General features: G+C 40.9%; 1 protein-coding gene and 1 pseudogene across 3 annotated transcripts in view; both read right to left on the reverse strand.

The window, feature by feature from the left end:
* Nucleotides 1-24363, reverse strand: part of LOC140480588 (adenylate cyclase type 1-like) — a 289915-nt gene that overhangs the window by 133238 nt on the left and 132314 nt on the right. The window contains exon 7 of one of the 3 annotated variants that reach the window (XM_072575640.1): nt 5720-5818. The exons of the other annotated variants lie outside the window; for them this stretch is intronic. Coding sequence (XP_072431741.1) covers nt 5720-5818 — 99 coding nt within the window. The remainder of the gene's footprint in view (nt 1-5719; nt 5819-24363) is intronic. 3 annotated transcript variants of the gene reach the window in all.
* On the reverse strand, nt 21370-21956 carry LOC140480196 (high mobility group protein B3 pseudogene; annotated as a pseudogene).

Raw genomic sequence — 24363 nt, forward strand, 5'->3', positions numbered from 1 at the left:
AGCCAGAGAAATTCATTCCTGAAATCCATTCATAATTCCACATTCACTGTGTAAACATGAATAATTCATCATTTTTACTTCTACAATTTTATCTGTTACATTTTTTTTCTGCTGTCATCTCTTTATGTTCCCATATGAAAGTGAAGCCATATCTTTGAAATCTGCTTATGTCGCAAGCTAGTAGTTTGCTAAAATATTTGCATCTTATCTTTGCATTTTTGAAATACTCTGAAGTATCGCAGCTTCTTTTATTATTTCCTGTTAGGTCCTTTTCTGTGATTGCTCCAATATTTGTCACCTCAATCATGGATTTTCATTCATGATATTTCTTTTGCATATTTAATATGATTCACTGTACTTTGGAGGTATCACTTTACAGCTCCACCCAGGTAATGTGCCAGCCAATATTTATCCCACTAACAATACCTCATAAAGCTGATTACCATGTCACTATTGCATTGTTGTTGTGAGAGATTGTTGTGTACAAATTGACCTGTTCTCATCTTTAGATTTACAGGCTGTATAGCACTCTCGAAAACATTAAAATCATGAAATGTAAGTGAGTTGACACTCATTCTTCACTATAAAGTATTAATTCAAATTATCCCATCACTCTTCAGTGCTCGTTGCTGTTTGAAAATTGGTTGCCATTTTTTTTAATTGCCTTTAGCTAAAGTCGCCATAGCCTTACCAGACCACTGGGCTGCTCTCTCATTTGAGAAAGATGACTGATGGTGATTTAATCTGAGGTCACCATGCCTCAGGTGAGGGGAGAGATTGAGAAGGAGAGTTGCTCATGGTAACCTCAGCTGGTGCAGGGATTAAAACCATGCTGTTGGAGTCATTGTGTCAAAAACTAGACAGATATTCAGTCAACTGAGCAGATTAGCCCCCTTTATTGTGCTACAACAGGTATTATTAAAAAAAAATCTCCATTAGCTATGTAGTGCTTTGTCCCTTAGTCACACAAGACAACATCTAAATAAAGCTATTTCCTTTCTTTCTATTTTGGTTTCTGTTTTCCTCACTGCTTTAGAGAGGTCACCAGCAATTGCACTGCCTGATCTATAAAACCTGTTTTTCTCTGCTAGTATTTTTTTTTCCATTTACTGCTGAAATTGTATACAGTTTACTGAATGTACTTGCTTACAATTATATCAGCTAAGTGATAAATGATGTCTTGAGAGCAGCAAAAGTATATTTGTGATTTTATATTCAGTTTTTTTTAAAAACAAATTACTGCTAACAGAATCTTTTCTCAAGAACTGGATATTTTGAGAATAGGCAGCACTGTAATTATACTTGTGGTTTCTAAATTATGGTAACAAAAATCAATTCATTAAATGTTCAGTAGATGTGTCAACATTCTAGTACCATAAGGTGTGCTGACTTTTGATATCAGTTTTGCAAGTTCTTACCTAAAATGAACTCTTGGCCAGATTGGAACGTTTGTTTTTCAAGATGCTGATACAAAATTTGCAATAAGTAGACACTTCTGTTTATTTAACGGCCAAAATTATTGAATGGGAGCTAACTAACCTGAATAAGTTTTCAAGCAAATAGAAACAGAAGATTCTGAGAAGCAGAAGATTCTTTGTAAACAGCATGAGTTGTAAATGATCAATGATTAATGAAAGAAAGTCACTTATTGGGTGGGATGGGGTTGCATAGGTTCCCTACCTGCATTTTCAATACGCATTGGGAGGACCAAAGGAATGATTGCCTCATAATTGATGATCTGGAAAATTAGGAAGCAAACTATTTATGAGAGTTTTCCTCTTAATATTTCTTTTCAATACCTCATTCAGCAAATTAAAAGTTTGAAAAACTTATGTATTTTGTCACTTAATAATTAAATAAAAGTTCATCCATGATTTAGTTGGTAGTGTCAGGCTGATGCAGTTACTAAACTTGACGTGAAAGAGTTGAATCAATGTTAGGTACAGCCAATACAATTAGCAGCTTCAGGTGCTTTAGCTACAGTGATGGAAGTGGTATTTATGATGTATTTATTAGGAATAATTAGTCCAACTCTTCTAATTAGTTCTAACACTATGGGACTCAGTAATATGAAGAATATTAGAGTAAACTATCAGGAGTAAAGAAATGAAAAAGCCTTGTAATGATCTCTTTTTCTTAATAGCAAAGACCTTTCACAAAGGAAATGGCACTGAACCCAATTAAGGAAATCTGTTTTGAATGGATCAGAAGGAAAAGATTAAGGATACAGTAGTTGAAAAGTGTGGCGCTGGAAAAGCACAGCAGGTCAGGCAGCATTCAAGGAGCAGGAAGGTTGACATTTTGGGAACAAGCTCTTCATCAGGACATTCCTGATGAAGGCCACACTTTTTGAATCTGATCTCCAGCATCTGCAATCCTCACTTTCTCTTCAGGATAAAGTAGTCAATAAGAAAATCACATGGTCAAACTGATGTAATGCAAGTTACGTTAATATGTCCTTTACTAGCTACCAGATTAAAGAACGTTTCAAATAGTCATAGAGTCATAGACATTGTCATACAGATGTACAGCACAGAAATAGACCCATCAGTCCAACTCGTCCATGCCAACCAGATATCCCAATCTAATCTAGCCTCACCTGCCAGCACCCGGCCCATATCCCTCCACACCCTTCCTATTCATGTACCCATCTAGATGCCTTTTAAATATTGCGATTGTACTTGCCTCTACCATTTCCTCTGGCAGCTCATTCCATATACGTACCACCCTCTGCATGAAAACGTTGCCCCTCAAGTTTCTTTTACATCTTTCCCCTCTCACCCTAAACCTATGCCCTCTAGTTCTGGACTCCCCCACACACGGAAAAAGACCTTGTCTATTTATCCTATCAATGCCCCTCATGATTTTATAAACCTCTATAAGGTCACCCCTCAGCCTCCGACACTGCAGGGAAAACAGCCCCAGCCTGTTCAGCCTCTCCCTATAGCTCAAATCCTCCAACCCTGGCAACACCCTTATAAATCTTTTCTGAACCCTTTCAAGTTTCACAATGTCTTTCCAATAGGAAGGAGACCACAATTGCATGCAATATTCCAACAGTGACCTAACCAATGTCCTGTACAGCCACAACTCCTGTACTTAATACTCTGACCAATAAAGGAAAGCATATCACACGCCTTCCTCACTATCCTATCTGCGACTCTACTTTCAAGGAGCTTTGAACCTGCACTCCAAAATCTCTTTGTTCTGCAACACACCCGAGGAGCTTACCATTAGTGTATAAGTCCAGCTAAGATTTTCTTTCCCAAAATGTAGCACCTCATATTTATCTAAATTAAACTCCTTCTGCCATTTCTCAGTTCATTGGCCCATCTGATCAAGATCCCGTTGTAATCTGAGGTAACCTTCTTCTCTGTTCACTACGTCTCCAATTTTGGTGTCATCTGCAAACTTACTAACTATACCTCCTATGTTCACATCCAAATCATTTATATAAATTACGAAAAACAATAGATGCAGATCCTTGTGGCACACCACTGTTCAGAGGTGTCCAGTCTAAAAAGCAACCCTCTACCACCACCATCTTCTATCTTTCAGCTAGTTCTGTATCCAAGTGACTTTTTCTCCCTATATTCCATGAGATCAATTCTTGCTAATCAGTTTCCCATGGGAAACCTTGTTGAATGCCTTACTGAAGTCCATATAAATCGCATGTACCACTCTGCCCTCAATCCTCTTTGTTAATTCTTCAAAAACTCAATCAAGTTTGTGAGACACGATTTCCCACGCACAAAGCCATGTTGACTATCCCAAATCAGTCCTTGCCTTTCCAAATACATGTACATCTGTCTAGGCTGAAACAGGTGACTTTACATTCTTTTATGTAATCACATTTGTTGAAAGGAAGTAGCTGTTGGATCTGAAAAAAATGATATTTCCTTCATTACATTCAACTATCAAAACTATTCTAAGGATAAGAGAAGTTGTATCCAAAAGCAGAACAGCCATACAGCAGGATTTCACTGTGGGGGAAGGTACTGAACCTTAATAAGGTGTTAAAGATCTCCTACCTTGATAGGCTATCAGAATTTAATATGCTTCAATGATCTAACTACTCATACAGATATAATAATTCTCTGTTGGAAAAATACATGTACCTCTGAAAGATTATAAAATGTAGAGCATTAAGAAGAGGAGAAACTAGGACATTAGTGAACATAACGTTTCTTCTATTTCCTTTTGAGAATGTCTAATGGAGAATGTTGTGAAATCTTAGAAGATTCAAAGAAATCCTCTTAATTGGTATGGAGGTATGAGTGATGTTAATGCTTTAAAAATCTAATGAGGTACTTACCTTAACTGGAATGGTTATGGATGTCACAATTCCTAAATAGCATCATACCTGCCAACTCCTTCTACAATCATTCACTCATGTCACACCGCCACCATTTCAAATCTGGTCAGCTTTGTAACATTTATTCCCACCTAGAATACATTGTGTCAACTCAATGTTACAATCTTCAGATATATGGTGTACAGCATTTTTCATCAGCTGTAATCCTCGATTGAAAATGCCACATCACTGCAGTCAAGTGGTTGAAATATTATTCTGTTGTTTCCTTTTTTACCCAAAATTCTCCTTACACGCTGCAATCCAAAAATTTACTTTACTGCCTTCATCAAGGTCTAGTTTTGAATGTGTACCTTTTATAAGTCTTGTGTATGTGGACTATCTGAAATGCAACAGATCTTCAGGTTCAGACAAGGGGAAAGGGATTACTTTAATGACAACTAATATGAATTGTACAGTTTTTTTATGACTTATACAGTAACCAATTCCAATCCACACAAAAGATTCCCATACTGGTATAAGTTTTGACTGGTTTAGCAAGGCTTGTGCAGTACATCTAAGCGATATGATGCCATTAAAAAGTATGGTGGGGCACCATCTTTGAAGCGAAGGTCTTAAAATTGGTCATTCACAGGAAAACCAGAAGTGAGTCCTAATAGGTGAACAGGAGTGCAAATGGACAAGTGAGAAAGAGAGAATGGAATGACAAGATACAAAGATATCAAACTAAGAGGGAAGGCAGTATCTCTACATCAAGTCTCCAGTGCATTTAAAGTAGATTTTGAAGTAGATATAGATATGATGCTGAAATTGGTCAACATTTAACTCAAAAAGAAATGGACAAGCCAACATAAATGGCAGAAAATTTGCTGGACATATCGAGAGTGAAATTAAAACGGCTTTCCACTGGAATAGCTATACTCAGAAAAGAAAGAAACATCTGATATGAGAGTTCCATTACTGGATATATGAGTTTGCTTGGAATTTGCTTTTTCACATGCTGTTTAGTTTTTGTACAACCCTTTGACAGTAATGTTTCTTATCAATGAATAACCTCTCAAACTCTGGATGAAACTGATGCAGAAGTACATTCAAGAGTCCAGGATACTGGACAGTATAGAATGGGCATTTAAGGTTGTCTGGTGGCAATTTACAGCAAGTGAAAATGAAAAGCAATGTGCATGAAATCTAAAGACTGAAGAGAAAATTGGATTTGCGAGATCTCCATTGTACATTGGTCTCCTAAATATGCAGTGCAAAAGCTTTCCCAGGACAGATAATTAAGGATCTGGTTAGGATATAATCAAGGGACCGCTAACAATGAGGAGTGGATTTCAATATAATTGACAATTGGGAATAGAATCAATGTTGCTAATTGATTGAGTGGGACAACAGAAAATGACTTACCGTTGTTCCATGAGACAACTGGAAGTGGATGCAGAGAATCGCTGCTTCTGAGGACTCTTCTTAGGACACACAAACTGCTTAAACGAATGCTCCCTGGATCTGGAGGAGGAGGAGTAAGGAGCTGCTAGAAAGACCAGAGATTGACCTGATTCGACATTCTTCTGCTCTACTCCCATATACTACGGAACTAAAAGGTCTATTTTATCCAACTTGTGGGAATGATAATAATTCTAGAATTCCTTAAACAGATTAGTTTGTTAGAATTAAGCCAAGTGTGTTTGTGTCCAGTTTTGAATATCACCATCATTAAGTTGTCATTAATGTTTCCCAGTGAGACAATAGCTGTTCCTGTGATTAAACCAGAGTAGATCTGCCAAAGAATCTTCAGGCAAATAAGAGTCATCCCATTGGATTGATTACTATGCATTGTTATCTAACATTTGGTTTTAATACCAAAGTTTGATGCCTGATTATTTACTGGATTAAGTATCACAGTAGAAAATTAAAAGTTGGAAAAATAATGTTGACAAATTTGGTATGTTTAAATATTAATATCTTCTGCAGGAAGTTCAACTTTTGATAAACAATCACGAGGATGTTAAAACTATTGACTGAAAGAATCCAGAGATATAGATATGCTACCTGGTCTGAGGTATCCCATATTGACAGATGACCACCAAAATGCACTGACTGCCTGACAACAAATTTCATCAACTGTTGCAGGAGTATGAATTGTCAGGTCAGACCAATTCCCAGGACCAAAGCAAAACGTGGCTGCAGGTATTGTATAGTTTGCAATGAACAGGAAACCATTCGTTGTACCTTGGAATAGGCATCTAATTCATCCAACTCAGTTTTCATAATGTATTAGCCAACTAGGATCTGGCACTGAAAATTTCTCAACTACCTGAACATTTGCAATGAAATTAGTAAATGAAGAACTTCTCTAGGTTGAGAAATTTCATAATGATTCATGGCTGCCATCCATTTTTTAGACCAATTTAAGTTAGTATTATTATTATACTGAGCATATAGTGAAGATACATTAATATCAGGTAGATAGGAATTGAAGCTTACCACTATTTCCTCACAGCTAGAATAACGGATTCAATAGATCTCCTTGCATAGTCTTAAAACATATATGTTACACATATATATAAATATAATTTAAATTTATATGTTTTATAAAGGTTGTTAGCTTTTTTTGCAAGGAAATAAAAACAAAAAGCACTAAGTTACAAAACACAGTAGATAAACTAGTCAATTCAACAGAAGAAACATAACCTGGCCATCACAGTGCCAGTACTCCTTCAGGCTATTTTAACTACCTCTTTTGACTTGGCTGACAAGAGTATGATTCAATGGAAACTTTGAATCAAAGAAAATTCAGTGTCCTAGATAATTAATCATAACAATGCCTAAGCTTGAAGTTTATCACCTACAAGCAGAATGAAAATGTAGATTTCATTTTATCATATTCTCAAATTGTCGGCTGCTGATTCAACAGAAAATATCTTTATATCAATTCATTCTCATTTAATTACAGAATTTTTCTGCTTTGTTTGTTGTGTCCTTTCTGTCCTCAAAAAAACGTCTTAATACATTTTATATTATGTGAAACAGAAAACACAGAAACAAATAAGTAGAGATGAAAGCTTTCAATTCTTTGTTGCAAATCAGTCAAAATTTTGAATTTAACTTGCACTACAGTTTCTTCCATATTATACCACATTCATTCTGCTGCCTGGTTCATTGGGTAAATAATGCAACAGCAAAATTCTCAGTCCAAGAAATGACATATTTTCAGCTGAGCTATTGTCTTTCCTATTAAAATGTTTGGATCATTATATTGAAATCTTGTATATATGGGTCCAGATTTTCTGGAGGACTGGTAATCTCAAACAGATTACCACTCAATCCCTTTTTCATGAAATGAAAGAGCTTCATATTTCTGACTGGAGATTCTAATTAGGGTTCCTTCAGAAATGTCGACCCATACTTCCATATCACTCATAGTACAGAACAGTCCATGGAAGTCAGACCATGACCTCTCTTTCACAACATTCTGGATTAGTGGTGCTGGAAGAGCACAGCAGTTCTGCTGCCTGAACTGCTGTGCTCTTCCAGCACCACTAATCCAGAAACTGGTTTCCAGCATCTGCAGTCATTGTTTTTACCTCTCTTTCACAACAGTCAGCTGTTGTATTCTGTAATTTCAAGGTCTAGCATCATACACAGGCACTTTGACACCTCCTGTGAAAGGTCAAGTACATAAAGTGACTGTAAGGGTTGGGTGCCCGAAGAATAGAGTGCCAGGCAGGTGAAATGCTACGTAAGTAGGGATAGGATACACATGATGCAAAAAAAAGTAGGGTGTCAAGCAGGTAGGGGTTGGGTTGTTAGAGGTAGTGGTACCAGTTAAATGGTAGAATGTTTAAGGTAGGTTAAGGAGGGCCCATTAGGGGTAAGTGACTGGAATTGAGCCCCAGGGTAAGCTAGTGTTGAGTCCAGCAGTGTGTGTCGAAGATGTGAAGTCCCAGGGGTAGGGTCGGAAGAGCAGCTTAAATCATCTAAGCCCAGTTGTACAAAATCTCAAGGACGATGCTATCAGATTTCCAAGAATAGGAACTGAAGCCACAGTTGAATTAAGATGTGCTAGAAAAGAAATTCTTGTGATGAAAAATAATGTCTTGAGGATTGATGCAATTGTAATTTGCTATGTGTTTTGAAGTCTTTAAACTTATGTATATAGGAATAAAAGTACAATACTGAATATGCCTGAAATCTGAAATAAACAGAATGCAGGAAAAATTCAGCAGGTCTGACAGCATCTGAGAAGAGAAAAATTGAGTTAAATTTTCAAGTCCAGCAGGACTCTACTTCAGAATATTTATATAGTTTTATTTCTTTCTTTCTTTCTTTTTAGGTATTAAACATTTGTTTTACTGTTAAAACCAAATCTGCAGCATTGCAGAATTGCTTTTTAGTGAAAGACCACCTCATTAAGGCAAAAAAAACCTATCAAGACATACTTTAGCCTGGGTTGACTTGTCCTGTAATAACCTCAGCTGGCATCATAACAGCGAACAGTTCCTTTGGAGTCTGCAGCCTTGAAGATTTCACAGGATCCACAGATATAACTCCCAGCTATGCTTCAGAAATGATTACCTGACCATCAGAATATTCCAGGTCATTTTTAAGAAAAATCAAGTGTTGCAATTTAGTGATCTGAAAATTAATCTAAAAATATGCTACTTATTTTCATAACAAAACATTAAGGGACAGCAAACTTTGATGTACATAATTCCAGCTTCTGTGTATTTGTTCAATGTTCTTGTAGAATAAATATTACTGATGCATCAATATTACGCACTGAAATGAAGATTTATTGAGTTATTTTTGAATTTAGTCACTCTTTACAGAATCTAGAACCTGCATGTTGATCTTAAGAGAATTTGAATTTGGCCACTTTAGTGCCTTTGGACTTCATATTTTCTAAGCCATTTTCCATTTAGAAAATAATGTACACCTCTATTTTTCCTCCCTGCTTCCTCAAGACTAAAATCATGAGAGGCATGGATAGGATAAATAGACAAGGTCTTTTCCCTGGGGTTGAGAGGCCCAGAACTAGAAGGCATAGGTTTATGGTGAGAGGGGAAAGATTTAAAAGGGACCTAAGGGGCAGCTTTTTCACGCAGAGGGTATGGAATGAACTACTGGAGGAAATGGTTGAGGCTGGTACAATTACAATATTTATGAATGGGCATATGAATAGGAAGGGTTTAGAGGGATATGGGTCAAGTGCTGGCAAATGGGATGAGATTAGGTTAGGATTTCTGGTTGGTATGAACAAGTTGGACGGAAGGATTTGTTTCCATGCTGTACATCTATGACTATGACTACCTGCCCCTCTACCTATCTTTGTCTATTCTGCAAAGTTAGTAACAATACCCTCAGTTTCTTGTCCAGATCATTAATGTATAACATGGATAGTTGTGGCCCCAATACTGGTCCCTGTGGAATTCCACTAGTCAGTGATTGCCATTCTGCAAAAGACCCCTTTATCCTCAATATCTGCCTTTTTCCAGTCAGCCAATCCTCCACCCACGCCAGGACCTTGCCCTGAACATTATGGGCTCATCTTATTTAGCAGCCTCCTGTGCACGACCTGCTCTTAACAAAGCTATATTGACTCAACCTTATTTTATTCCACACTTGTAACTGTTTTATTGGAGATTTGTGGCAAATCTGGTGAGGTCTATCTTATGTTCAGGAACATCTTGCTCAATTTTTTATGCTTTTGACAAGCAGACCACTGAGTTTCTCACTAAACAGTGGCCAATTAAGGGCAATTATTACTTGTTAACTCCTTGTTAATGGTACAACCTGTCTCAATGATATTCAACTTCCTATCTTACCAAAAATGCCAAACAAGCTAGGTGTGGAGAAAACCTGGTGTGGAAGTTTGAGCGAGTTCCTGGTGATTTCTCGCCAATTGCTCTGAAGGATCTCGATGGTGCCTCAGGACCAACCAGAATCTCAGGGCACAATCCACAGGCAGCTGCTGTGGCAACCTTCTTTCTTGGACATTGGCATCCAACATTTGCTAACCCTTCAGGATCCTCAAAGTATCTCTCTGATACACCTGCATGCCACTCATGAAGCACAGACTTGCACTGCAGGGCATACCATCAGCTGACATTAAGATGCTGCAGCAAAGACTCTTTGCACTCAGGAACAGGCACCCAGCTCAAGGACTGGATCCAGGCTGTATCGCGTGACTGCTCAAGAATGGGGTACTCTTTACTGCATATGCACAAACAGGCCTCTTGTCATGCCTGTCAGTGGGATCCTAAGGGATATGGAGATGGCTTGCGGGCAGAAGGACATATTGTTGTACAGTGCACTGCAATGTCAATCTAACACCTACAGCATTTGCTAGCAGCATGACTGGTAAACGGGTAAACATACTGCACAATGGCCATGTCAAAAATTAATGGTGGCCAGTCCTGAGTCCAGTTAAAAGGGAGGCTGTTGTCAGTCAAGGGGTCCCAGGACCATTAGCCACAGGCACATTCTGCACAGAGTTTCGGGGTCTGGCCACAGTCAGTTGTCTGCTTGGATTGCTCGTGGTCAGGGGAGCTGTCTGACCACAGTGTGGGCAGTTGGCAATGGTCAATGGTGTCGGGCAATCACAAGCAGGCTGGAGAAATCATGTACTGTCAGTCCGCAAGCTGCATAACTCAGCAGTTAGGAACATGGTCAGTCAGGTCTAGGGGCTGCCCATTTATGTCTGTCAGAAGTCCGTGGTAAATAAAATCCTGAGACTGGATCTGTCAGTCAGTCATTCAGAAGGGTCAAGGAAGGGGGAACATCACTGTCAAAAGATACGGGTGAGTCAACGCTGGAGAGAAACCAGAGGTGTGTGTCAATGTGGGGGCAAGGACAGTGATGGAGGGGAGCTCAAGGTATATAGGGATAGAAGGAACATCAGCAAAAAACATGGTAGACTCCAGGAGAGTGGCAGTGACAGTGATAGCATAGAGAAATAGGTTGGACATCATTATTGTGCAGGGAGACAGTGAGGTTTGCAGATGCTGGAGATCAGAGTTGAGAGTGTGTTGCTGGAAAAGCACAACATGTCAGGCAGCATTCAAGGAGCAGGAGAATAGATGTTTCAGGCTGGAGCCCTTCATCAGGAATATTCCTGATGGAGGGCTCCGGCCCGAAGCATCGATTTTCCTGCTCCTCAGATGCTGCCTGACCTGCTATGCTTTTCCAGCAACACACACTTATCATTAAGGTGCAAACAGGGTCATGGAGCAGGTGAAGTTGTAGGTGAAGTTTGATATGGCAGGTCTGCACATGCAGGACATGGTGGAAATAGGCTGTCATGGCACAGTGCAGTAAAAGGAGACATGAAGGCTCTGGGGAACCTAGTGACAAATGGTATCTCTGCTGATGGTGCTCAACCTGAACTGGGTTCCCTGCCATCACCTTGTCATTGTCTAAATGTGGCGTTACTGTAAAATGGCTGGAAAAGAGCCCAAGAGTCAGTGTCAGTTTGATGGATGTAATCATGCAATCCACGTTTTCTGAGTGCAAATACATGAAGCAGCCATTTGAAAACTCCAGCCATTGGCTATTACTTCTTTAGCCCAGAACTGGGCACAATATTGCAAGTGTCACCTAACCAGCTAACCAGAACTGCAGCAAAACCTCATGGCTCTAAAACTCAATCCACATGTTAACGAAAGCCAAAACACCATATGCCTTCTGAACAACCCTATCAACTTGGGTAGAAACTTTGAGGGATCTGTGTACATGGACCCAAAAATTCCTGCTGTCCCTCCACACTGCCAAGAATCCTGTCTTTGGTGCTGTGTTCAGCATTCAAATTCAACCTACCAAACTCATCATTTCACATTTATCCAGATTGAACTCCATCTGCATCTTCTCAGCCCAGCTCTGCATCCTGTCAGTCTTGTCATAGCCTGCACAGCTCACAACATTATCTACAACAATACCGACCTTTGTGGCATCACCTCCTAACTTTCTGAATGTGCCTACCATGGAGAACCTTATGAAATACCTTACTGAAATCCATATATACACATGCACCACTCGACCTTTGTAAACCTGTCTCATCACATCCTCAAAGAACTCAATAAGGCTTGTGAGGCATGACCTGCCCTTGGCAAAGCCATGTCAAACTCTGTTTTTCCAAATAGTCATAAATCCTACTTCTCAGATTCCTTTCCAGTACCTTGCTTACCACAGACATAAGACTGACTGGTCTGTAATTCCCAGGGATTTCCCTATTCCCTTTTCTTGAACAGAGGAATGACATTCGCCTCCCTCCAAATCATCAGGTACTACTCCTGTGAAGAGTGAAGATGCAAAAATCGATCGCCAGAGGTGCAGCAATCTCATTCCTTGCTTCCAATGGTAACCTTGGGTATATCTGGTCCATCCCTAGGGATTTATCGATCTTGATGCTTCCCAGAATTTCCAGCACATACACTTTCTTAGCATGAACCTGTTCAAGCCTATTAACCTGATCCATAGTGTTCTCACTATCAACAAGGTCCCTCTCTCTAATGAATACTGAAGCAAAAAACTCATTTAAGGCCTCCCCTACCTCTTCACATTCCAGGTACAAGTTTCCTCCATTATCTATGATCAGCCCTACCCTCTCTTTGATCATTCTCTTATTCCTCACGCATGTGTAGAAAGCCTTTGGGTTTTTCCTAATCCTTCCCACCAAGGCTTTTTCATTCCCCCTCAGTCCATTTTTGAGTTTGCTCCAAGCTCCCCTGGAATCCTCTAAAGCTGTGCCAGATCCTTGCTCTCTCAAACTTAAGTAAGCATTTTTCTTCATTTCGACAAGGAGCTTCTCTGCTCATCATCCAAGGCTCCTTCACCTTACCCGTCCTTGCCTGTCTCAGTGGGACAAAGTTATCCAACACTTGCAACAAGCACTCCTTAAACAGCCTCCACATTTCTGTTGTGTCTTTCCTGCAGAACAATTGTTCCTGATTGATACTCCGTAGCCTATCTAATAGCAGTGTAATTTTCCCTCCCCCAATTAAACGCCTTCCCATACTGTCTGTTCCTACCACTCCCCATGGCTATTGTATTCTAAAGGTGAGGTAGTTGTAGGCACTGTCACCAAAATGCTCTCCCACTGAGAGATCTGACACCAAGCCTGGCTCATTGCATAGCACCAAATCCAATATGGCCTCCCCCTTCATCAACCTTTCTACATATTGAGTCAGGATTCTGTCCTGGACATGCCTGACAAAATCTACTCCATCCAGGACAATCTAAGGAGTTTCAATCAACATTGGGGAAATTGAAGTCACCCATAACAAACAACTCTATTATATCTGCATCCTTCCAAGACTTGCTGTCCAATCAGGTCTTCTATCACTCTGCTGCTCTTGGGGGATCTATATAGAAACCACCCAAAAAAGTGACTGCTCCTTTCCTGTTACTGACTTCGTAGACAAACCGTCCTCAACAACCTTCTTTTCTGCAGCTGTGATACACTCTCTAACTAACAATGCTAGTCCCCCTCCTCTTTTACCTCCCCCCTGCCCCATTCTTTTACAAAAAAGACCTAAACCCTGGAACATTCAGCAACCACTCCTGCCCCTGTGAAACCCATGTCTCTGTTATGGCTACAAAAGTGTAGATCCAAGTACTGATCCACGCTCTAAGTTCATCACTCTTATTTCTGACACTCCTTGCATTGAAACAGACACACTTTAACCCATCCCTTTGCCCTATTAACTGTGTATCCTTCTTGACAGACTCTCTGCATTCCATTCCATTCCACAACAACCCTCTCCTCTGATCTGTAGCTCTTGGGTGTAGGTTTGCTCGCTGAGCTGGAAGGTTCATTTTCAGTCATTTCGTCAACATACTCGGTAACATCTTCAGTGAGCCTCTGCACGAAGGACTGCTCGTGTTTCCTGCTTTTTATTTATATGTTTGGGTTTCCTTGGGTTGGTGATGTCATTTCTTATGGTAATGTCATTTCTTGTTCTTTTTCTCAGGGGGTGGTAAATGGGGTCCAAGTCATGGTGTTTGTTGATAGTTTTTGATAGCATCATGGTAGCTCACAAACCCACTTACACACTAAAACAGCAGCTAATGAAGTTGAAAGACCCCATGCAGACAACAAGCAAAAACAATGTAATTTACAAAATACCGTGCAAGGACTGTAACAAACACTACATTGGACAAACAGGCAGAACAATAGCCACCAGAACACATGAACATCAACTAGCCACAAAACGACATGACCCTCTCTCACTCATATCCTTACATATAGATAAGGAAGGGCACCATTTCGACTGACATGGCTCAGGGAGGGGCAGGAGTGGCGGCTTAATGTTCCAGGATACAAATGCTACAGGAAGGATAGAAAGGGAGGCAAGAGAGGAGGGGGAGTGGCATTTTTGATGAGGGTTAGCATTATAGCTGTGCTGAGGGAGGATATTCCTGGAAATACATCCAGGGAAGTTATTTGGGTGGAACTGAGAAATAAGAAAGGGATGATCACCTTATTGGGATTGTATTATATACCCCCTAATAGTCAGAGGGAAATTGAGAAACAAACTTGTAAGGAGATCTCAGCTATTTGTAAGAATAATAGGGTAGCTATGGTAAGGGATTTTAACTTTCCAAACATCGACTGGGAATGCCATAATGTTAAAGGTTTAGGTGGAGAGGAGTTTCACAAGACAATTTTCTGATTCAGTATGTGGATGTACCTACTAGAGAAGGTGCAAAACTTGACCTACTCTTGGGAAATAAGGCAGGGCAGGTGACTGAGGTGTCAGTGGGGGAAGCACTTTGGGGCCAGCAACCATAATTCTATTTGTTTTAAAATAGTGATGGAAAAGGATAGACCAGATCTAAAAGTTGAAGTTCTAAATTGGAGAAAGGCCAATTTTGACAGTATTAGGCAAGAACTTTCCAACGATGTTCGCAGGTAAAGGGACGGCTGGAAAATGGGAAGCCTTCAGAAATGAGATAACAAGAATCCAGAGAAAGTATATTCCTATCTGGGTGAAAGGGAAGACTGGTATAGGGAATGCTGGATGACTAAAGAAATTGAGGGTTTGGTTAAGAAAACGAAGGAAGCATATGTCAGGTATAGACAGGAAAGATCGAGTGAATCCTTAGAAGAGTATGAAGGCAGTAGGAGTATACTTAAGAGGGAAATCAGGAAGGCAAAAAGGAGACATGAGATAGCTTTGGCAAATAGAATTAAGGAGAATCCAAAGGGTTTTTACAAATATATTAAGAACAAAAGGGTTACTAGGGAGAGAATAGGGCCCCTCAAAGATCAGCAAGGCAGCCTTTGTGTGGAGCCACAGAAAATGGGGGAAACACTAAATGAATATTTTGCATCAGTATTTACTGTGGAAAAGAATATGGAAGATATAGACTGTAGGGAAATAGATGGTGACATCTTGCAAAATGTCCAGATTACAGAGGAGGAAGTACTGGATATTTAGAAATGCAATAAAGTGGATAAATCCCCAGGACCTGATCAGGTGTACCCAAGAACTCTGTGGGAAGCTAGAGGAGTGATTGCTGGGCCTCTTGCTGAGATATGTGTATCATTGATAGTCACAGGTGAGGTGCCGGAAGACTGGAGGTTGGCAAACGTGGTGCCACTGTTTAAGAAGGGTGGTAAAGACAAGCCAGCGAACTATAGACCGGTAAGCCTGAGCTCAGTGGTGGGCAAGTTGTTGGAGTGCCACAAGGATCGGCGCTGTCATTTACATAAATGATTTGGATGCGAGCATAAGAGGTACAGTTAGTAAGTTGCAGATGACACCAAAATTGGAGGTGTAGTGGACAGAAGAAGAAGGTTATCTCAGATTACAACAGGGTCTCGACCAGATGGGCCAATGGGCTGAGAAGTGGCAGATGGAGTTTAATTCAGATAAATGCAAGGTGCTGCATTTTGGGAAAACAAATCTTAGCAGGACTTATACACTTAATGGTAAGGGCTAAAGGAGTGTTGCTGAACTAAGAGACCTTGGAGTGCAGGTTCATTACTCCTTGAAAGTGGAGTCACAGGTAGATAGGATAGTGAAGGCGGCGTTTGGTATGCATTCCTTTATTGGTCAGAGTATTGAGTACAGGAGTTGGGAGGTCATGTTGTGGATGTACAGGAGATTGGTTAGGCCACTGTTGGAATATTGCATACAATTCTGGACTCCTTCCTATCAGAAAGATGTTGTGAAACTTGAAAGGGTTCAGAAAGATTTACAAGGATGTTGTCAGGTTTGGAGGATTTGACCTATAGGGGAGAGGCTGAACAGGCTGGGGCGGTTTTCCCTGGAGCGTCAGAGGCTGAGGGGTGACCTTATAAAGGTTTACAAAATTATGAGGGGCATGGAGAGTATAAATAGAGAAAGTCTTTTCCCTGGGGTCGGGGAGTCCAGAACGAGAGGGAATAGGTTTAGGGTGAGAAGGGAAAGATATGAGAGACCTAAGGGGCAACCTTTTCACACAGAGAGTGGTACGTGTATGGATGAGCTGCCAGAGGAAGTGGTGGAGGCTGGTACAATTGCAACATTTAAGAGACATTTGGATGGGTATATGAATAGGAAGGGTTTGGAGGGATATGGGCCGGGTGCTGGCAGGTGGGACTAGATTGAGTTGGGATATCTGGTCGGCATGGATAGGTTGGACCGAAGAGTCTGTTTCCATGCTGTACACCTCTATGACTGGGACAACATATCTATCCTAGGACAAGCCAAACATAGACAGGCACAACAATTTCTAGAAGCATGGCATTCCAACCGGAACACTATCAACAAACACATTGACTTGGACTCCATTTACCACCCCCTGAGAAAAAGAACAGGAAATGACATCACCAACTCAAAGAAACCCAAACATATAAATAGAAAGCAGGAAACATGAGCAGTGCTGCGTCCGGAGGCTCACTGAAGATGTTACCTATTATGGTGTCAAAATGTCTAAAAATTAACCTTCCAGCTCAGCGAGCAAACCTACACCGAGAACCTCAACCTGAGCTACAAATTTTCTCAAAATTCACTAATCTGCAGCTCTAGTTCACATCTCCCTGCCAAACTAGTTTAAACTCTTCCGAAGTACACTAGCAAATCTCCCACCCTGGAAACTGGTGCACCTCCAGTTTAAGTGCAACCCATCCTTCATGCACAGGTCCCACCTTTGCCAGAAGGTAAACCAATAATCCACATCTCTGAAGCCCTCCCTACTGCACCAGCCCTGTAGCCACATGTTTAGCTGCACTCTCTCCCATTTCCTTGCTTCAACTGGCACATGGCACCAGGAGTAATCCTAAGATTACTACTCTGCTCATTCTGTGTTTTAGCTTCCAACCTAACTCTCTGAAATCACTTTTTAAATCCTCATCCCTTTTCCTGGCTATGTCACTGGTGTCAATGTGCACCACGACTTCTGGCTGCTCACCCTCTCCCTTCAGAATCTTGTAGACTCAGAAATCCTGGACCATGGCACCTAGCAGTCCTGTTCGTGACCACAGAATCTCCTGTCTGTTCCTCTAACTATTGAATCACATACCAATAGTGTTTTTTTGTTCACCCCCTTCCATTCTGAGCCACAGAGCCAGGCTCAGTTCTAGAGACCTGACCACTATGGCTTTCCCTGATAGGTCACTAGCCCCCCCCCCCCCCTCCCCCCTCCCCCCTCCCCCCCGCCATCAGTATCCTCAATAGTATATTCATTAGCAATGTTTGAGAAGATTTGTGGCTCAGTTAGCTCGTTGAGCTGGAAGGCTTGTTTTTCAGATGTTTTGTCACCATACTAGGTAACATCATCAGTGAGAGTCTCCGATGAAGCACTGGTGGTACGTCCCGCCTCTCTATTTATAGGTCTTTGTTTCTTAAGGTGGGTGATGTCATTTCCAGTTTTTTTTCCCCAAGGGAAGTATTGTGGGGAACGACCACAGGGGATCTCTGCACTGACTATGTGTTCCCTTTCCATCCCCTGACTGTAACCCATCAACCTTTTTCCTGTACCTGAGGTGTGACTACCTCCCTGTAACTCTTCTCAATTCCCCCCCTCAGCCTTCTGAATGATCCGAAGTTCATCCAGTTCCAGCTCCAGTTCCCTAACATGGTTTCTGAGGAGCTGGATGGTGTGAATCGGGGCAACAATGAATTGGGAGTGCAACAGGCACTCTATTTTGATGTAATGTGCTGATCATTCTGCCAGCACAGCACCTCGGAAAACAGGAACAGGATCAGTCATTCAGTCCCTCAAACATGCCCCACTATTCAATATGATCAGGGCTGATCAAACATTTCAATGGCTTTTCACAATTCCATTCCATAACCCTGCACATGACTGATAATTAGAGATCCATCAATCTCCACCTTAGACATATTCAAAGACTGGGATTTTATAGTTATTTCAGGTAGAAAATACCAAAAATTCAAAATATTCACTGTGCCCATGCTGAATCTGAAGCTGAATGGGTCATGTCCCTCATTATCAGGATTCTGCATGGCTCACTGTATGGACCTGAATGCTCAGGGAATGCCAATGATTAATACCAAGAACACACAGGTTTAGTACATTGCTCCATGATGAGCTCAGTGCTGCAGCCCAGGCAGTAGGATTCAGGAACGTAACCAGCATTCCCTCACCTGCAGAGAGTCCTTAACAGCACACATGTGGTACTGTCAGGGTCACATCACAATGTTGCAGAATGCATCAACAGGAAGGCATTTCGTTTGGTTTATATGTAGTGTTCCGTGATTGACATCACCATTTCCTGGAGGTATATACCCACTACCTTGGCAGTTGCCATAACTCCTACATCCTGGAGCACTTTCATGTACCTGGTGTACTCGAGGAGCCAATTCCACCTCCTGCCACGTGGCTCATGGCACCATGGTTCAACCCCCTTACTGATGAGTATAGATACAAAGCTGTCAATATTTCAACCAGGGCCACAGTGGAGCAGACAAAGGGCTGCTGAAGGTCTGGTTCCAATGCTAGGACTGATCTGGGGTGAAGGGGGGGAAGCTGTCTCCCAGTATAATCGAGACAGAGTGTGCCACATCACCCTGGCATGTTGTGCTTCACATATTGTGCTAGATGCTAGGGAAACAAGGGGAATGGGACCATTCTCCCAAAAAGGGGATGAGGACATTAGGGAAGAGAAAGCACTCCTTCGATATGGCACAGCTCAGCTGCATTGGGCACCACAAGCCAGAAAGGACCTGACTGACACCGGTTCCAGTCGATGCAGGTGCAGTAGGAAAATTGACATGTCAGGCAAAAGCCCTTTATCATTCCTGATGAAGGGCTTTTGCCTGAAATGTTGATTTTCCTGCTCCTTGGATGCTGCCTGACCTGTTGTGCTTTTCCAGCACCACTCTAATGTAGACTCTGATCTCCAGCATCTGCAGTCCTTACTTTTGACTAGGTGCAGCAGACCGTCACGGAATGTAAAATAATTGTTAATCATAATGCCAGCATTTGGTTTGCATTGTAGCAGTGAACAGAAGCCTCTTTTGGTTTTGTTTGTGTTCCCTTTGGTTTCTTTAACCAAAAGCTCATGTTTGGAACTGTATGATTGCTGTATGTATGCTGGACAATGACGAGCTGCAGGAGTCAAGTGGGCATTCAGGTGATGCAGAGGTGGTGTTTAGATAGGTTATAGCTAAGACAGATAAACTCTGTGGCTGGTAATTAAACAGCACCTAGGGTGAATGAATGGGGTTGTAAGTGAGACGGAGCGTCTACCATGTGCAATGGGCAATGAGGCTTTGTGGTTGCTCCGCGGTTGCACTGCAAATGTTGGATTGCCAAAGCTTGTCAGGATGTCTGCAGTCTTTCAAAAATGTCATGGATGTCAAGGATGCTGATCTTTCAGTGGATATCTGGTGAGCAGGAATGGCACAAATTATTATGGGATGAGAACTGGGTGTGAAGGATCCCATGGGATGGGTAGACATTTAAAAAGTTGCACTTGGTAAGACACAGCAAGGAAATCCCATTAGGTTTCACGGCAGGAATCCCACCAAAAAAAAAACTAATGCAACTTGAACATCAGCAATAATAAAAAAAATCAGCTTAAAAGTTCATGCTTCTTGTTCAAACCACTCCTAAAGTGGCTAAAACGAAAATAACAGGATTAACTCTATGGAGTCACACTCTGAGCAAGAAAACTATTGCTAGAAACATGGGTCAGAGAATTGCCTTGCAATGTTTTACATCTAACTCCAGTATCTGCCTCTTTTAAAAAAAACAGTCTCACAGCCAAGAGTACAGAATACTGGAATTAACCAAAGGCTTTTGTTATATTGGACCAGATATTGCTCACTGCTGCCTTTCAAGAAGGATAGGAGGCAGATGTGTTTAACAACAACAGGAACTTTATTAGGAGATGTTCATTCTGCAGGGAGCAAAGTTAGACTGAACTGTTTCCCTCCAAAATGGCCAATAATACCATCATGACATCACATGACCTAACTTTTAAAGTAGCAGTCCAATATTCTTTCATAAATAGACAATGTCCCTCCCTCTTCACATCAGAAGTTCCTGCAATGAAACATTCACAATCAGATTTTCAACAGTTCACAAATAGAAAAAAAAATCATTGACCATTTTACAGCTCTTTGGATTTGGCTTCTCTTGACCAACATTAAAAAGAGTGCCTTAGCATATGTATACAGTCACAGGACGTCATTGTTGAATGATATTTAACTCTTTTCAATTCAATACAACAAAGCTTTTCACTGTACCTCAGTACATGAGACAATAAATTCAATTCAATTCAATTCAATGTCTAGATTAACTAATTGCTACTAAGAGTGGCTGCCATCTTGTGATTCCGCTTCAATAAACCATAGTTTATTCATTTTGTATGAAGTCAAAAACATATTGCACGAACAATGTAATATGTGCGACAGAGACCAAACAATGTGGTCTACAAATATGGTAGGCTTAAAATGCTTGCTATAGTATGAACTTTACAATAAAGGCCTGTGGAGATTCAAACTCAAACTACTTGTTGCCTTAGACCTCACACAACTACAAAATTAAGAAGTTGCAACAGTGTCGTTAAAAAGGGTTTTTAAATGTTTTCAGTTACATAGCAATTAATTGAGCTGAGGCAAAGGTATGACTTCTTCACCACCACCACCACCAGTGTCACAACAGGCCTTCTTCTTGGCAGGGAGCTTCTTTGCTCTATCGACCTCGCCTTGGGCACATTCATCACCAAAATCCTAGTAATTTTCCTTCTGTTACTAAGCTTTACTAATGAATGCCTTCTTTGCTTCTTCACTGCATGCATTTCACAGCTCGCCAAGCCTCTTTGCTGCATCAGCAATAGATAAGCCAGGATTCCCAGCTTTGAGTTTTGGACACTAGTCCATGCAAAACAAGCAGAAACTTGAGGGAGCCCTTTTTGAGTGCACTGTGGTCCTCCTTCTTGATACCTTTAGCTGGCACATAATTTTTCAATTCTTGGTCATAACATGCCTGATCTATTTTAGTCAGTTCTTCAGATTTGGCATTCTATTTGCTAAACATTGTTTTCCATTGTTCAGAGCATTTTTTGTGAATTCTGAGAGTTAACAGAAATATTGGGGCTTTACTTCTTGTGATCTTCATGATCAGTCTGATCAAAATAAGCATTAGAGGACATTGTGCATCTTGATTTCACAGGGTCATGTTTTGCCATTTTGATGTTTTCCCAGTGGCTGATGGGTGGCTTTGTTGGTGGTGCCTCAGTTATGGCTTTTATTTTTGCAAGCGACCTGAGTACACCTTTATCAACAGTGGCATGGCCTAAATATTCAATATTTTTAAAAATTTCACATTTATCTTTCCTCATTCTTAGGCCATAATCTTCAAGTCTTTGCAGAATAGCATCTTAATTTTTGTGATGCTCCTTTTTATTTCTCCCCATGACTGAAATGTCAGCTAGGTAATACTGGATTCCTTCCAATTAATTTAAAATCTAAACTGTGGTATGGTGGAATAATGCAGGTGCAACTTCAAATGGAATTCTCTTGTATTTGAATAGTCCTTTAAGTGTCACAATTGTCAAGTACTTCAGTAGCTCAGATTTACATTCATCTGGAGATAAAATTGACCTTAGGCAAACCTACCGAAAAGCTGACATCAAGACAGTCCAGCAAATAGGTCATCGATTAACAACAAAGAATCTTGCTCAGCGCACAGTGTCAGATTAACAGTGACCTTAAAATCACTGCAGATGCATACCAATCCAACTTCCTTTATCATTAGTCTGATAACCATGGCCCAATCCCTCATAATTATAGGTTCAAGGATTCCCTTTCTAATTCTGCCTCAACCTTTGGCCTGATTGCATAAGGCACCGACCTAGCCGTGCAACATTTGGCTCAATTCTCATCCTTGATTTTCAATGTGACAGCAATCTTTTCCATGCTTCCCAGATCCCTATTTAAAAACAATGACATGCTTCTTTAGAATTTGTAATAGGTCACTCTTAGAATCTGACAAGGCAGTTACTTTAGCACAGTGTATTTTCAGTTTCAAGGATCAAGGTACTCCTTACCCTGAACCCTGATCCATCTCCCTTTCTATATGTTTCACTGTACATTGCTTGCAGATACTGTTGCTCCCCCTTCATAATTAGCATACTCCAACCTCCCCAGCCTCCAGCCTTCAGTCCCACACAACTTTCTGTGTCTGCTTCCCACAACATGAGACCACCTTTTGCCCCCTTTCATCCTCCCTAACTTTTAGTTTACGTGGATAGAGGTCATGGACTGATTGTGACCAATCACCCTGAGCGACTGAACTGGACTGTCCTGGAAGAAAAGTACCCAGACCCCTAACTGGTGGCTGTAACTCCCCTCAATCACATAAGTCTTTCGCCTGGACTGGCTACTATGGAGACATGGGACTGCCCTTGACTCACTCTCTGGATTGCAGAGATACAGGCTCCCTGACAAAGAACAGATGCCAACCCCCAGGACTGGATTCAGGGACTGCCTTTGAATTACTGTATCAGAAGCCCCTGATTGACAGGTAGGGAATACTTCCCTGAGACTATGAGGCACGACTGCATGCTTGCTGTACATAGTGTGTTTGTTGCGTAAGCTGCATTTAGAGAAGTTGTGAGATTGATGTAGCACACGGACACACAACATGATGTCCTCCCTCTTGACTCAGCACTGCTGACTAGCAAGGCAGGCTGCCTGGTTATTTAACTGTATTAATTGACAAGGCAAGGCAAGATGAATGCTGCAAGCATGCAGCTAGGTGCCAACTGAGTGACAGCAAGTGAGCAGCCCTGAGATACAGCCCGGCCTAATCTGTGAACTAGGTGCCTGTCTCTGTGCACAAAGTATTCTTACACCAGCATTTCAAAGCTAGTTTCTAGGGCACCTTGCAATGCAGATCTGTGGTTTGTAAGAGCCCTGCCAGTGGATCAGAGCAGTGCCATGAGGAAAAGGGGTCAGCAACTATTGCTTGCCAAAGTCTGTGAATGAGGCCTGAAAGTGGCTAGTGCCCTTGGATCATGTCTTGAGTAACATGGAGGCTGCTTGCATCCAGTGGCAAATTTAAATCACCAGGTATCCACTGAGACTTCCACGTTGATAAATCTTAATGTCTAGCTTGTTCAATGTATTTGGTAAGATTGAAAGCTGAATATTAATTAAGTGTGGAATTAAGAAGGTCATTAATAAGCAATAATTTTCTTTAACTGAAACTCACCACTGCCTATTGTAAAACTTGCCCCTCTGCTCAGCTGGTGTATAAAAGATGCAGTGAGTTGCTTCTGACAGTGAGGTAGGCATCACTGGACTTTTTGCACAACTTCGACACAAATCTCATCATTCAAGCCCCTATAAGATTCTGTTCTACATGTTTAATTATATCTGACATTATGTGTTTGTTTTTAAAAATCCCTCAGTCATATAAATCCATTCACGACATTATCATTCCGTCAAATACAACATCTCTTTTAAAACAAATATTTCATTCAAGTTGTTAATCCCTTATAAAGCAACCATTTAAGACAAGTGCTTAATAATTTTTAAACAAATATTTAATATTCATAACCTAATGTCAAAGACATTAAAATAAAATCCAGA

The sequence above is a fragment of the Chiloscyllium punctatum genome, chromosome 8, assembly GCF_047496795.1.
Source record: "Chiloscyllium punctatum isolate Juve2018m chromosome 8, sChiPun1.3, whole genome shotgun sequence".
NCBI classification, from domain to species: Eukaryota; Metazoa; Chordata; class Chondrichthyes; order Orectolobiformes; family Hemiscylliidae; genus Chiloscyllium; species Chiloscyllium punctatum.